This window comes from Thermobia domestica, chromosome 2 (assembly GCF_964235325.1).
Source record: "Thermobia domestica chromosome 2, izTheDome1.hap1.1, whole genome shotgun sequence".
NCBI classification, from domain to species: domain Eukaryota; kingdom Metazoa; phylum Arthropoda; class Insecta; order Zygentoma; family Lepismatidae; genus Thermobia; species Thermobia domestica.
In genome coordinates, this window is record NC_137455.1 from 12,960,456 (window position 1) to 12,976,510 (window position 16,055).

At 36.3% G+C, this 16,055-nt stretch overlaps 1 protein-coding gene and 1 non-coding gene across 3 annotated transcripts in view; both read left to right on the forward strand.

Moving 5' to 3' along the window:
• Positions 1–147: 147 nt before the first annotated feature.
• LOC145670185 (ethylmalonyl-CoA decarboxylase-like) overlaps positions 148–16,055 on the forward strand; it is a 33,958-nt gene continuing 18,050 nt past the window's right edge. The window contains exon 1 of one of the 2 annotated variants that reach the window (XM_081738562.1): positions 148–438. In XM_081738562.1, coding sequence (XP_081594688.1) covers positions 380–438 — 59 coding nt within the window. In that variant the 5' untranslated portion in view covers positions 148–379. Of the gene's footprint in view, positions 439–8,739; positions 9,460–16,055 lie in introns of those variants that run through there. The other variant, XM_081738566.1, reaches the window with a different exon arrangement.
• TRNAI-UAU (transfer RNA isoleucine (anticodon UAU)) lies at positions 5,443–5,534 on the forward strand. Its single transcript is given in 2 exon segments — positions 5,443–5,480; positions 5,499–5,534. It is a non-coding gene; the product is annotated as a tRNA-Ile (tRNA).

Sequence of the window (16,055 nt, forward strand, 5' to 3'; positions counted from 1 at the left end):
ATATGTTAGTATTACTTTCTATACTATTAAATAGTATTAACTTAAAAGTTTATATTAACTTTCTTAATTACAATAAAATGAACTGTCATCTTTATTTTTCTGGCAATAGTGATTCAGGAGTGCCAGAACAAAATTTTCAGATGAATCTCAAAAATGAATCAGAAGAGAATAACTACTATTATAACATCTTATTATTAGGCTGAATATAGTTCTTAAGTAATATTACGAATTGTTTGTCCCAATCATTATTATACTGTTAGAGTATCCACTTAGCGAAATTTCTTAGTAATACCGCGTTTCTCTTTCTTGGAACCTCACTCGTTATATGTAGTTTCTCTTTCTTGGAACCTCACTCGTTATATGTAGTTTCTCTTTCAAAATGGCAGCCAAAGAAACATGGTACATCGATCTACGAAACTATCTCATCAATTTATTATGGTAAGCAAATTGTTTTTATACTTGTTCTGCACGTGTATATATAAAATTTTCTTCAAACGTATTTTAAAGTCATTAATTGCATCTATTTGTGAATAATTTATCAAATCAATCTTCATTTTAAGTTTAAATATTAAAATGACTGGCAGGCTGTGACATGGAATAAATAGGAACTGAAAAACAGTACTCAATACGCCGCCATTTTTGGTCTCAGTTTTTTTCAATTTCATATTTACTGTATTTTCTAAAGTAATTAAAACTAAAATCTTCCATACACTCTAGGATACATCGAAGAAAATCTCTCACGATATTTCCTCGTGTCGAAAACGTGCAAGGCATCAGAGAGCATGTAATTCAGTGATGGCAACCTGGAACCTTATAAAATCCCAGCTTGAAAGGCAGAAATTCCCATTTTGCTCTTAAATTTCTCATGCACTCTACTAAGTATTAAATTTTCAAAATATATGGAATTTGAAAATTGAAACTACTATATGTTACTTATTTTTTGATATTTCAGTGAATTATTCCGAGCTTTTAAATTCCTAATAAGTATTTTCCTTAATTAAAAGATATTATTGAAATAGTTAAAAACAAGCACATTCGATTGTGAGAATCTAGTCATTTCATCATGCTTTTGTGCTATAATGTTTTACGGAACGTAATCAGTGGCGAAGGGTACTATGAGGCCTACCTTGTATTCTATCGTATATTTTCTTATCTTTGGTTTCTTATAAAATAAAGTCAATACTTCAACATATCCTTTTTTTTCGGTAACAAAATAGGTTGGAAACACTAGGAGTCCCTTCCGTCTGAGCCTCACTAGCTCGCTTGATAGGTTTACGGGCTGTGCTGCTCAGAGAGCGAAGCAATTATCGCTGGGGATTGCACGCATTGTAGGGTAGGTGCGAAAGCGCTTGCCTCTGAGAGTTTAGTTTTAGCGTTGAAAGCGTCTTTCAATGCTAATGTTATAAAATGATTTCCTTAACACAGAGTAAGAAGTTTCTGTGTAGAATTATGTATTTCTACTAGTGTTGACTTGTTTAATTTAGGTATATACTCTCAGGAGTTATTCAGAGTAGCTGTTTTTTTCTACATGGGGCCTGCTCCATAATGGCATGTAGAATATAAGTCTAATACATAAAACATACGTATAAATTTACCAAACGCTACCGTACAGGATAGAATAATAATATTTGTGTGCAATTTTAGTTGTTTTCCATTTCATGGAATCAGTGAGGTATTTACAATTTTGTTTCGGGGGGCTTTGATTGTTCCGGGAGGAGCTTTACTAACTTTATTTCTGGAAATGTGAAAATTCTATAATATATATAAAACAGTAAAAAGTTGCGATAAAATTTCGGTGACTGTTTAAGCCCAGAAGTCATCCCCTTAAATATGCCACTGCATAGAATACAATATTAAATATCATGTGTTGATTCCAATGAAGTTCCTTCTAAGCATTAATATTTCTGGTGAAGTCATTATCACATGATGCATTAATTAATGCAGTATTGTACTTACTTTAAAGTGAGAGATGCAAGTAACAAACACTTATCCAAGAAATTTGACAGTTAACTGTAAGAATGTACTTTTCTCTCCCTCCAGTTTCAATTATGCAGGAAATGAAATCAGCAACTGAGGAAGAAACTCCCCTCATCCCCTCTGCAAATCCCAGACAGAAGAAAAATGAACTGCACTTCAAACTATTTGTATTGGAGCTAAATGGGAATATTCCATTAATACATATTGCGTATTTTCCTCATGTAAATATTTGTTTAATAATAATAATAATAATAATAGACTACTCACCTTCTACCTTTGCTTACATATCCATTCTTTCGTGTTAAATTAAGCCACAACAACAAAAACAAAAACACTACTATGTATACATACACATAAATTCAACTCTAAACAGTGTTAGAAATACAATTAAGAATACTCTTTAAAATAAATATTTTTTTAACTCAATAAGGAAAATAAAATTATTCTGACTAATTTTAAACATTTTATGATACGTTAAATGCTATTAGTGTTATTAGTTTGTCGGGCCTACCCTACTTGTAAGATTACGCTTCGGCACTGAACGTAATGAAAGTAGACAAACTTCATTCTCCAACTATTCCGTGTTGGGCAGTTTCTTGTGTGGTAACCTACTTTCTTCCCTTCAGATTTTATTTTAATCTCCAGAGTACAATTTGCGTGCCTTGTTTATTTTCTAAAATTTACAAGTTTCTGCATAAATAACTTTTACATTAACATGCATTTCGAAATAAAATCTAATAATTAACTCGTCGGGTTTATTCAAGCGCTATTAGCCTATTTCCCACTCACAGAGAATGTGGTTGGCGTTGATGAAATAAACATTTGAAAAATCCCATATATGCTGCCGATTTTGACGAAAATTCTCTTTATCCCAATTCAAAAAATTAATCTCAATATATTACCCCTATTTAGAAAAATAATACATCTATGTAGCATTGAGCAGATGTTATTATACACCCGAAAAAAAAACAATAAGTAATCGTTATTATATCGTCAGAAGAAATATATAAAACAAGATTGGTTTCATAAGGAAAAACTATTATCATGATGGAAAACTGTAACTAGACCAAGGATGTTATAAAATAGAGGATCTGCTCATACAACAAAATCGTGAAGCCATACGTCACAGCTTCGCCACCCCTACTCTGCCCACTCCGCGCCACTAAGATCGCAATTTTCGAGCCAACAATCATGGCGAAAGCGAGAGCAGCCAATCAGACGTGCCGGTTTAGACGATGCTCGTTTTTTTTTTTTTTTTTTTTTTTTTTTTTTTTTTTTTTTTTTTTTTTTTTTTTAGCTTCATTGAGTTCATATGATGAAGATACGTATGGGCAGATTCTCTATTTTATAACATCCTTGAACTAGACATTTGCCTGTTGTTTTCCTAAATAAATAAATAAATTAAAAAATGAAACCTGTTCAGTTTAAGGTCCCATGGTTTTGGCGTGTGGGCTAAAAGAGAATGTGATGATGAAATATGAATGAATTGGTGGAGTGAAACGCCAGAATCCCGAGAAAACCCACGCATATTGTGTTATAAGGAAAGAAAGAAAACAAATAAAATACAAGATCCAAATGTTTAGGCTATATCAATCATTTCTCTGCTTAAATAAATAGAGAGTTTTATTAAGAAAATATACAAATATATGTATATTGAATTATCAAGTATTTTCGGAGAGGGGAGCGGACCCGGTGAACATCCACGTGGGTGCGTCCCAGCTTCTGGTTTCAGTAGATAGAATGTTTTTTTTTTTTTTTTTTTTTTTTTTTTTTTAGAAAGTTAACCGATTACAGGAAAATATTTCTCGTTATCAATTATTTTGTTCTATAGTGGTCAACGCAAAAAGCGGGGATTGCTTATTCGTAACAGCTCTGGTTTGAATATCCCCCGCGTCAACTAACTGGATTGCTAACTTTTAGACGCACGTGCCTTTGACGTAGAAGACCAGGGTTCGATTCCCGGCGGGAGCTCATGTGGGTTGAATTCACGTTAATCAGTAGGTCCCGTCTCATATAGCCTCGCTGCTGAAAGGGACGTGAAACTCAACTCAACTCAACTCCTAACTTTTGACCCTCTATACTGTAGTTAAAATTGATGGGGGGCGCGGTGGCTCAGCGTTCTCCTCCGGTGCTTGGGGTCCCTGGTTCGATCCCAGCTTGCGCCTTCTGGACTTTGTGGTGGACAAACACCGTGCTCTTGGGTTTTTCCCGGGTTCTCCCGTTTCCTCTCACTTTCTTTATTCCACCATTTCACTCATCTCTCATAATCACCGTCTCCTTTGACCTAACCGGCGTATTCGTGGGACGTAAAACTTAATGATTTTATTTCATTTTCATTTTAAAATTGATGGTGATACATCAAATAGTTCTTGAGTTTTTCTCTTTTGTCTCTCGGACATCGGTCTACGGACAGAAGAAATATAATAAAAAAGAATCTTGATAAACAGAACTTCTTAATGTTAATTTTATCTTATGTATCATAATGGACAATTTGATGGGTACATATTTTAATATCGGGGTTCCACTTTACAATAGAAAATATGGTTCTCGTACGGCATCGTAGTTTTTATGTATAAAAAAACTGTCAATTTGTTCCAGAACTACGCATAAGAATTCACACTCTGAAGTAGGTCCGTATCCAGGGGGGTCTGGCCCCCCTAAATTTTTGCTGGCCCCCTAAAATTTTTACAGTAGGCTTCCAAAAGAACTATAATATAGTGATGAAATATCATATGGTTGGATCGGGCCTCCTAACTTCAGCCGGTCCCCCCCCCCCTACATTTTTGGGCTGGCTACGGGTCTGCTCTGAAGCATGACATTTTGTTCAGCTTAACGAGACCTATCGACTGAAACGGCCCATCCTGTCCATTGGCCGCTAATAACATAAGCGGAGTCAGGACTTGTCTGCTGGGGGGCAGAACTTTGACTGATTTTGATAAGTCTAAGTGGTCATCTTGTAGCTAGCATTTTTATATTTTGTCAAAAAGTAGGAGGGCAATGCCCCCTTTTCCCCCATAGCTCCGCCTATGGCTAATAATATTGTAGACAAGGGAGTATCCACAGGAACGATCGCCCCTCAGAAGAGGAAACTTTCTTATTTTATATATAAATAGAACCCATCCCAGTGTTTAGAGCTCTTAAAAGTAGCTCTACGTAACGCATCTTCTCCCCAGAAGTCCGTCCTGGATCCACCCCTGGCTTTAGATCATTAGATGAATATTTCACCTCCATCAACTCTGACCCCACCTTCCCCTTGAAGTCTATCCGCCCCTGATTGTAGAATTACTGAAAACCAAAACTAAAAGTCTGCTTTCGGATGGAAACTTGGGTATTCCGCTATTCAATTTCTTTCCTCGTTTCCCGCGCTGCAATAGCTTCTGTTACCACACGATCACTACGTCAGTGATATTACAACGTCATCGCCAGTATATTTTCTCTTCATAGATAGACAGTACGACGGAACGTGCTCCAGTGGCGCAATTGGTTAGCGCACGGTACTTATAAGTCAGCACTTGTGGGCTATGCCGGGGTTGTGAGTTCGAGCCTCACCTGGAGCATATTCTTTTTTTAATAGCAATGTATTAGCTTATATAACGTGAGGTAGTATTATCATCTGATTGCGTTTAAAAAATATATTCTTCGTTGATTTTAGCAACACTTTTATTATAAGTACATATTACATTAATTTAACATTTAACTCAATCTCTAAGAAGATTGTTTCATTATACTTTACCCCAAATTCTTTTCTTTTTTTAATAGCAAATATGAATTATATTTTGAACTAGACTTTGTATCATTAATAATCTCTTGTGAAGATCTCTGGTCTATCAATGATATGTCGGGAATCGAGGAACAATCCATCGTTCATTCTAGCCCAACTGAATGGGTTGTCACCTTCTGGACACCTGGAGTACGACATATTTATCGAACATATGCAAATCAATCGTTTCTCATATCCAACTTTGTACGTACAGGTACCTTGTGTCATAACTCCTTTGTGGGCACACGTGAAGGGTAATGACTGCAGTGATGCCAACCTAAAACATTATAAAATCCCATCTCGAGGGGGCAGAAATTCCCATTTTACTCTTGAATTTTCCGCTTTATATTCATCGCAAAATGAAGAAGAAAAAAAATTTTTTTAAATGAAATTATTTTGTGTCACACATTTTCTTCAATATATGAGTAAGCTACCCGCAAATTTCAATCTTCTATGTTTATTAAATAGTTAATGAATGACGAGTTTTTCTTAATTGAAAGAGAGAGTTGAAAATGTTGGCGAAAACAATAGTACATTTTATCGTCAGATTTAAGTTATTCCTTTTTATCATCATATTGTAATGAGCATAAGGCTACTAAAAGAACTTTATCTTCTAGTCGTCTTGTATAGAACGTTTTCGAACTTGGTTGTTTCTCATTTTTAATTTTCTTTTTTCCGTTAATTATATGTTTGGCATTTAAAAAATAACAGAGTATAATTTACATTTCTTGGGAGCTTGCTTTTAGAGAATCACCAGTTATTTCTGCACTAGCATGTATTTTCCGCTAACAAAATTTGACAATTAACATTGATTTTAAAATTATTTCGAAGTTATTGGTCTACTTTCCACTCATAGAGAATTTTGATCTTGTCGATGAAAAATCCCATATTTTCTGTCAACTGCGACGAAAATTCCCTTTACCCCTTTTCGAAAAAAAAAATATTTAAAAATCCCACAAAATGGGATTTTCCCACGAGTTGGCATCGCTGATGTAATTTCCTATGTTCCGAACGATCCTGTGATATTTCTCTTGTTTAGAGAACCTCCATTTCGGAAAGAAAATTCGTAAGATTTAAATTTAAGCTATATCAGATGAGAGAAAGGAAGTCAAATTTGTTTTCTCCCGGCCACCAAAGATTCTATTTTGTGCACTTATTAGTGCATACGAGGAGCATATATGTTTATATAATACAAAGTCAACACTCTACCACAAGAGACATGCAAGGCACTGGAAAACATTGCTGGCCGAGTACGTGTTGTGAGATCTGGCACCTCTTCGGAGAAAAAAATCTTCACGTGTATGGCACAAAAGGGTAGGATTTTTTACCCGATATGTCCTAACATTTTTCGTAAGATATATCATAAGATTTTCCTAGGATTTATCTGACAGTGTATAGAAGGTCTAAGAGAAATAGAATTCTTACTGTCGCAAGATTATATTGTGCAGTTAAAGGAGATATATGGTAAATGCAATGAATGATAGAAGAATGAAGATATTGAAAATGAAAGGAAGAAATAAGGACATCACGTTCTCTATCACAAACAAACATCTTGGCATTTACGAAAAAGGCCATCGCACTGAAATTCAACAGTTTAGCGTTGAACCATATGCTTCACTATTGAAGTTGAGGATAACTCTCTGTTTATCTATTATATAAAAATGAAGCATGCCTTGTTTGCGATTGAATCACGGAAACAGTTCAACTGATTGAAAGAATTTTTGGGATATAATAGAAAGAAATTATAGGAAATAGAAATTATATACATATAGTTATGAACTACCTCGAACAGGGTATTTCTTATGTTATTTTGATTAAAATGCTTGTCCTAAGTAAGGAGCAAGAGAACAAAATTTACGCTAGATATTTAGTATCTCACGATCGTGTTCAAGTTAGGAAGACGAAACTTGCGATAAAAACTACTCATTAAAAATATGTGGACCCGTGTTCCAGCGTATTTAAAAATTTCTGTTTTAATGGGGGAAGGACCATTTCCTATAATTTCTTTCTTCACATTGAAAGCGATGTTGCCTGTTGTTTGTGTTCGAATCACAGGAAAATTGTTGATCCGTTTCAAACGAATTTTGGAACATCTTAAATGAATTTTGGAACATCTTAAACGGATTTTAGAACATCTTAAACGAATTTTGGAACATCTTAAACGAATTTTGGAACATCGTGGTTAAAATCTACCACGAGCTTGGATCTTATCATGTTATTCAGATTAAAGAGCGTATCCTAAGGGGCAGGAGATCAAATTGTCTGCGAGAAATAAAATATTTCAAGAGTTTTATCATTACGCTTTCATTTAAATGCATGTCATAAGGGTGGTTCAAATATTTTCCATAAATCTATTCTACTGTGCGAAGAGCATGCGTTTCAGCTAGTCTTTTATACAGGGTGTTACCAAAATTTGTCACAATATTTGGGGAATTAGATTTCTCATATCAAAATAAGAAGAAAAGTTCATACAGACCTGTGGTCGGAAGTGCAATAGTTTCGTAGTTATAGGGTGCCGAAAACGTGACTTTATAAAGGTCCATAATTCCACTATTATAGGACCAATCGTAGTTGGGTTGTAACGTTCCTCTTTGAGCGTTACATTTTCTCAAAGAGATTATTGGTGGAAATGTTTAATCAGCTCTTAGTTAACGTTATTTCTTTTATATTTCTCAATTCTCGACTCTCATGAAGGATTCAAGATGGTCGATAATTGGGCCAGTGTGCGTAGCTATAGTGTGCTATTTTTCTTTGTATGTCTATGTTTTGCGTTGAGCGGCTTTTGAGAATAGCTCTGACTGTTTAAAAATAATTTGAATTTTGTGTTTCGTTTAAACAGAGAGATTAATTATAAACGTGAATATATAAACGTTTATTTATATAATTTTTATTCCCACTTAGTTATATCTGTTTTGTTATTAAAGTTGTTGTTTCCGTTCTACGCTCTGATGCGTAGTATGGAATGACCAATCAGGAAGCGAGCGGGCTGCGGAGAGCCCCCCTTTGTCTTAGTTTTTTGTAGCGAACATGGCGGAAGCGTAGTGAGAAGCATAATTTGTCCATGTCTTTGGACATAACATTTCCTGCAAATTATGCAGTAAACGATCGTGCTTCTTAATATCAGTGCCCTCTTAAGCATCGCTGTGGTTGAACATTATGTTGGAGGAATGAATACGTAGTAAATTATAAAGGATGCATCTAAACTTGCTCAGCGTGTGTGTGTCTGACGTATTACTGGGATTGGTGTAATACTTGATAATCACTGTTGTGATGAGAGTTGAAGTTTAGTGAGCTCTCCAAGTTCATCTTTAGGACTACATTAAGTCGTGCGTAGCCTCGTCCTTGGACGTAGTGGTTCTGTGTCATCAGATTTCTTAACAAGGGACTCCGTCCTATGTTACTGGTTCTTGGTCATACCTGCTTCTGTGGAATTTAAACGTTTCCTGGACTGTCAATGGATAAACGGTCCTCCTCCAATTTGTTGAAGTTTCTTGAGTGATTCGTCGCCTATTCACTCACCAACAGTGTTGTGGCAGCTTTGCAGCGAACTTCTGTCTACCTGGTGAAAGTAATGGTGAAATGTGCTTACTTGACATCAACTAAGGAGATGTCACCCTTTGGTCAACCTGTGCCGAAGTTATGGTTATGATTGCTGTATGGTAAGATGTTGGAGAAGTCATTGGGACCGGTCTGGTAAGGAGATATTGGTCACTGTTACCCAGGTAATTATGTCTACTATTCTTTATTCCGTCTCATGAGGAAACTGATATCGTCCAGGAAGTTGTGAAAGAAATTTGTCCACCGTTGATAATCCGTCCAAATCGTTTCCGATCACAATATCTAATGTCAAATTAATATCTTCATGTGTTCATTCTACTGATACAGATCGTTTATAAGTAAACAACAATATACATTCAAAATTCTTGGTTTTCAGTATATTTATATATTATCTGCGTCAATTCACAATGTCTATAATATTGTCTAAAATGAGTCTCGTCAGTAACATGTCCGAGTAAACGAAAGTGAGTCTCTATCCAGTGAGTCGAATCATACGCCGGCGGGGTAGTTTGATATCAACACCGTTTTTTTCTTGCTTTGAATAAAATCATTTCCTAGAGTTGTTTAGATGTATAACATATTACTCGCTACCATCTAGCTCATGTTCGTCCAGTAGCGGGCATTCCGTATTGTCTATTTCTCAGGTACTTCACCTGATAAAGTAAAGATTGATTAGCGATAGCTAGCTCATGTCTGTAGTGGGCATTCCGAATTGTCTATTAATAAATATATATTTCACAATTCAAGGATTAAGTCGCCGCACTACAAATTTTGTGTAAATCCTCGAGTTGTCTTCGTGTTATGTTTAGCTATAATGCTGCTCACTAGTTCAGTGAGGCGCGCTAAGACGGTGGGTGTATGATACCGCTCGTACTTCAATGCGAAAGTGTCAGGAGTTGAGTCTAATTTCACTGGCTGGTCTTGTATTCCCCGCAATGTTTTTCAGTGTATTGTTATTACCGCCGCTGTTTATTGTAAGTTATGTTGAGGGAAATGCCCTCTTAACAGTTGGATGCGGACAAAGTGGAGATGCTATGTACTTAGAGGGGGAAGGTAAATCAACACAGCCGTAGGTCTACTCTCTCTCTGCAATGAGATATTTACGAGAAGTAATGTAATTGGTAATTTCCTCTATGTGAAGTAACCTACCGAGGATCTTGTGCTAATATTAAATTGGAAAGATGTAAACAACTCTCTCACTGTTATTAAGGGTATTGTTTAAACCTTGTTATTACTCATCTTTAAGTTGTGTTGGCGTTAGAAGTTTGTAGAGTCCTTTAAACTGAATACGGATGATTTTTTTTTCAACTGAGTCTAGCTGTCCATGACCATAAATGTTAATGAGAATCTAGTATTATATGTTATTACAAGGAAAGTTAAATAAACAGAGTTGCAAGATATATGGTGTTGTCCTGAATGATTTTTTTTTTATTTTTATCTCTTCTTCCTCAACATTAACGATGCCATTAGTGTACAAGAATCTGGAGTTAAGTAGCGTTGTGTTTACTGGTCTATAATTACAGCGTAAGAAAGGAATAATATCGGCGACCCAAATTTTTTTTCTCTTTCTTTCCTTTCCCTTAACGTCGGCTACGGATACGTCTTAAGATAAATAGTTTTTTTTTCCTTTCAAGCTGACTTCCTGAAGCCTAGGATGTTTCGTCTCAAGCTGGTGGTACCAGCCAGAATTTTAAAAATAACGTAAAACTATGACGTTTCAGGCTAGCAACACTAGCCAGGATTTTAAGGGAAAATAGCGCTTTTCAAGTTTGGCTACCCAGCCATAGAATCAAACTAGCGTAAATTGTATCGTTTCGAGTTGACGTACCCAACCAGGATCGTTTCAGGGTCAAGACATCACTGAAAAACTAGTACGTGACCTATCCAAATATCCATCTTTCAGAACCTTCGCTACTTGCGCAATCATTTTTAGAGACGTTGTTTGGGAGTACCTGATCACTCTCCACTTACCTCTAATAATTGGTGTACAAGTACTGGAGCATTCTTAAACATGAATATTTGGGTAGTTCACATACCAGTTCCTCAGTGATGTCTTGACCCGACTACGATAGGTTCCATAGTAGTGGAGGTATGAATTTTTAAAGTTCACTTAATTCATATTTTCGTCACCCTATAACTCCGAGCACGCTATCCACTTTTGAGCACAGGTCCACATGAACTATTTTAATTATTATTTTGGTGAGGAATCTGTTCCCAAAATATTGTTACACATCTTTGTAACACCCTGTATACAAATGACACTGATCTTGTTTATGATTGAATCATCGGAAAACGACTGAACCGATTGAAATGAATTTTCTGATATTAGTTACCGGTATCAACCACGACATTTTTTTTTTTTTTTATCATGTTGCTTTGATTGAAATGCATATCTTCAGGAAGGAGCGGGTGAGTTACAATTTAAGCAAAAAGGTGAGTATCACAAGAATCCGTCAAGTTAGGAAAATGAAACTCACTATATGAAATCTTCATTAAAAATAAGCGACCTCGTGTCCTAGTGTTTTTTGAATTTTATCGTTTTAAGGAAGAGAAGCGGCCATTTTCTATAATTCCTTTCTTTATATTGAGAGCGTTTTTTTTCCTTTTTTTCTAAAAAAAAAAGTACAGTCTTTCGTTTGTGACCGCATCATAGAAAACTGGCTGAACAGTTCGAAATTATATATATATATATATATATATATATATATATATATATATATATATATATATATATATAGCCCATACCGTAAACGTCGCCAGCACCTAGTGGCCCACTTGCCGGTAAATGTCGATCGTCGATATAGCGACGCGTCGAAAGATTGCCGCTAGTATGCCACTGGCGGCAGGATTTCGTCGAGTCGAAACAGATATCTAGAGTCGGGATGTTGAAGTTACTACCGCGTGTCACCGACGACTTCATTTTGGTCCGCGCTTCTTCGATCCGTCTCGGAGAATCGCGAAGGGACCAACACGAACTATTACCAGTCATATGCATGCGGTTATTATTATAAGCTCCGGAGGTCAAGAGTAACCACTGCCTCTACATCATTAAGTGAAAAATCTTGAGATGGATGTGTATAATTGTATGATTTTAGATGGTAACTGTCGCCGATCATTAGAAAGTGAATATAGGAGAACTATAAAATAAAGTAAATAGACGCGCGTCATTTTGTTATAAAATTATATGCGAATGCTTATCTGGTCCCAAACGGTTATCGTCGAATATACACAGTTAAAGGAGCACTCTGATTGACCAAATTGAAAAGATCTCAACGATTTATCCTTCTCTAACCGTAGTTTTCACATCGCCTCCGCGGCGAAGGGGAAGAACACGCACCTAGTAGTCATAAGGTTGGTGGTGCGCGCGCCGACCCCGTGGTATTTTTTAAAAGTGTTTTTTAAACTCACCTTAATATAAAGAGATCACGCATATATGTGATTTAACTATTTTGGGCGAGTAATTTTGTGGTTCACTGGCGTTTCGTCGCGTCTCTGCCGCTGGTGGTATAATTTTCAAAACGAAAGTGGGGTCACCGCGGATCATCGCTGCGGGACCGCCAATTTTTGGCGAGATGTCTCTAGTTACCCATCGCTGGTCCAGCGACGCTCACGGCATGGGTTATATAGTTAGTAGCTACCATGTCCTATTAGGAGTTACCATATCATAAAATGATTCATGTTTTCACCCTGTTCTGCTTTTTTTTTTTTTTTTTTTTTTTTTTTGAGATACTAAATTTTATGCAGGAAAGGATTTTTTGAGGGAAATTCAGCTCCGAATTACACGCCTCCTAGGTATTTTTTCTTGCAGATCGGGACCCATACATACATTCTTTAATGGATGTAACAAACTGTTTAGTAATTTTAACAGATTTTGTAAGAAGAATAAATATTTTTTCAAGTTTTACGATACATTTTGGATGTTTATGCTACTGGTTCTCCCGGAAAAATTACTAGAATACAGTTCTGTTAATAGCGGTATTATTCACATAGCTCTATACTTTTGTAAAGATGAATGCGATTTTTATCAATACGTCGGGTTCAAACCATAATTTCCGGGATCTCTGAAATGAATAATGACATTTCTGATGCCATTTAAGACTAAATTCATCCCCCATTGTCATGGAGGGCTGAGAACGAGTGAGGGGTGGTGGTGGGAGGAAGAGTGAGTGGGATATGTATCATTACACTTTAATTGAGGTGCGTATTCTAAGTGAGGGATAGGGTTCAAATATTTTATACAAGTCTATTCTCCCCGTGCGAAGAATTAGCATTTCTGCTAATTACTTATAGGTCTACAAGAGAAAAAGATAACACTTGAATAATATGACTTCCTGTGCAAGGAAAAATCAAATTTTTCTTAGGGTCGACTCCCCACAGGAGTGGTATTAGAAATTAAAAATCGTTGACTTTATTTTTGAGCATCCAAAGCAAAGAGACAGTCTTTTTTTTTTTTTGTTTAGGTTATATCCTGTAGGCTAAAGAAGACAGATGATTAGTGAAACTGAATGATTTTGAAAGAATTGGGGAAGACATAAGGGAAACAAACATACAAGATGTCTTTGAACACAAACACACATAACCTGGGACCGAACCAAAGTCCCTCGCACCAGGCGTGAGAGCCTTACCACTGAGCGACCATGCCTTCCTTGTTTCGTATTTACCCATTACAGAACTTACTGTACCTACTTTTATAATAATCGCGATGACTCTTGAAGCCTGGGCTCTACATGAATCATAGAACTGCTTTCCCTCACGTGTCATGCATCGGAAGAATTCGGAACGATTCGTGGAGCTGCCTTCCGAACGGACAATTAAAACGCGAAACAGCAGAAGTGAACAACAACGTTGCCAAACTTAGAAAGCATGACAAACGAGCGAAAGGAAAACAGTACTTGAAGAACTATAACACGAAAACTACTAATTATTCGAATTAAAAGGAAACAATAATATCAGCAAAAATATTGAAAAAAACAACAACAAATCGAAACTTAGCGGCAATCTGACAACACTGTACCTTGAGGACATGTTCTCCGTATAGCGCGAGAGATGATATTCGCAAAAATTCATGGATGGGGTTTGACGACAAGCCCTCACATTCTATTGGGTGGTGAAATTGGTAAATCCAGGTCAAGCTTCACAACTCCTCACGATCACTATAGTCTTAAATTGAATTGACGATCCAGCCGAGAAACAGTAAGTGTCCCCCACTATTCCATAATTGGAATTCACGGACACCAGAATATATTTTGAGGGAAATTTTTCGCGTATTTATTTATAAAATTGTTAGATATTTAACAAGATAGTTTAAAAAATTAGTAACATGTTTAGCTGGCTAAATTTATTGAAATAATACTGAGCAAGATAACATACCAAGAACTAGAGCAGTAAGTTAATCAACTTGTCTGCTTTAGTTGTCTGACAAAACAAGTAACTTGGATTTTGTTTCAAACGTTTATCACTTCAGTTCAGTTATAGAGTGAATATAAACAACGCAAGTAATTATTTATTTTCTGTTGAACTGGTGAAGGTAATGTATAGGGCAGAATTTAATATTATTTCTCATTATATGGGTTTGTCTGAGTGATCTGTAGACAATAATAGATTTGCCTAACCTAAGACACTATATACAGGTTGTTTTTGAAAACAACACCGACAACGTTTAGGAGGTAATTCCTCACACCAAGGTAAGATAAAAAGTATAGACCAACATGGGTGGACAAGTGCTTCCTGTCGGAGTTATAGGCTGCCTAAAACTGAAGCTTGAAGGTCCATAACTCCAAAAGCTATGGGATCTACCGTAGTCGGGTCAAACCTTCACTTAGGAACTAATATGTGCACTATCCAAAAATACGTGTTTCAGAATCCTAAAGTACTCACGCAACAGTTTTTATAGAGGGAGTTTGGCTACGAACATATAATTTGAAGCACTCACCAACTACCTCTATAAAAATTGTTGCGGAAGTAACGCAGTATTGTGAAACCTGGATACTTGGATATGGCACATACCAGTTCCTAAGTGAAGATTTGACCCGACTACGGTAGGTCCCATAGCTTTTGGAGTTATGGACCTTTAAACGTCATTTTTTCATGTTTTCGGGAGCCTATAACTCCGAAAGGAAGCATTTGTACACCCAGGTTGGTCTTATCATGGTGTCAGGAATCACCTCTTAAACGTTGTCTGTGTTGTTTTGAAACACCCTGTAGAAATCAGCAGCAAATTGTAAATATATTTTAATATCGTATATTGAATGGATGAACAAATCATTGCAAATGGTTACGAAATGCCAAAAGTCCCATTCGACCAACTCTACAGGTGCCAGAGCCATAAGGGGCTGATAGTATTTATTTTTCTTCCGCTTTTACGTTTCAGTCAATTCTCCATTATTGTATACGGACTGTGAACTGTGAAATTTGTGTGGAGGAGATCTGTATACTTTTAAATTCAGGATTTACTTCGAAAGATATGAAACTTTATGGAACCCTCAAGTATGGTTGTTCAATATTTCAATACATCATAACGGGGTGCATGTCCAGATCGGACATACCATTCAGGAATAATCACCGAAAATAAGATGTTTATAGACAACATTGGAAAAGCATCTGAAACCCGAATTCTCATTGTAAACAATGGAAAATAGAATTTTCAGCATTAGAAATAAGGCGAAGCCCTTTTCATTTCGTTCTACGGACACAATGTTTCAAAGCGTAGCTCCCCTTTAATCGACTTAATCATTCGTTTCACCGGATTGGTTACTCCTCC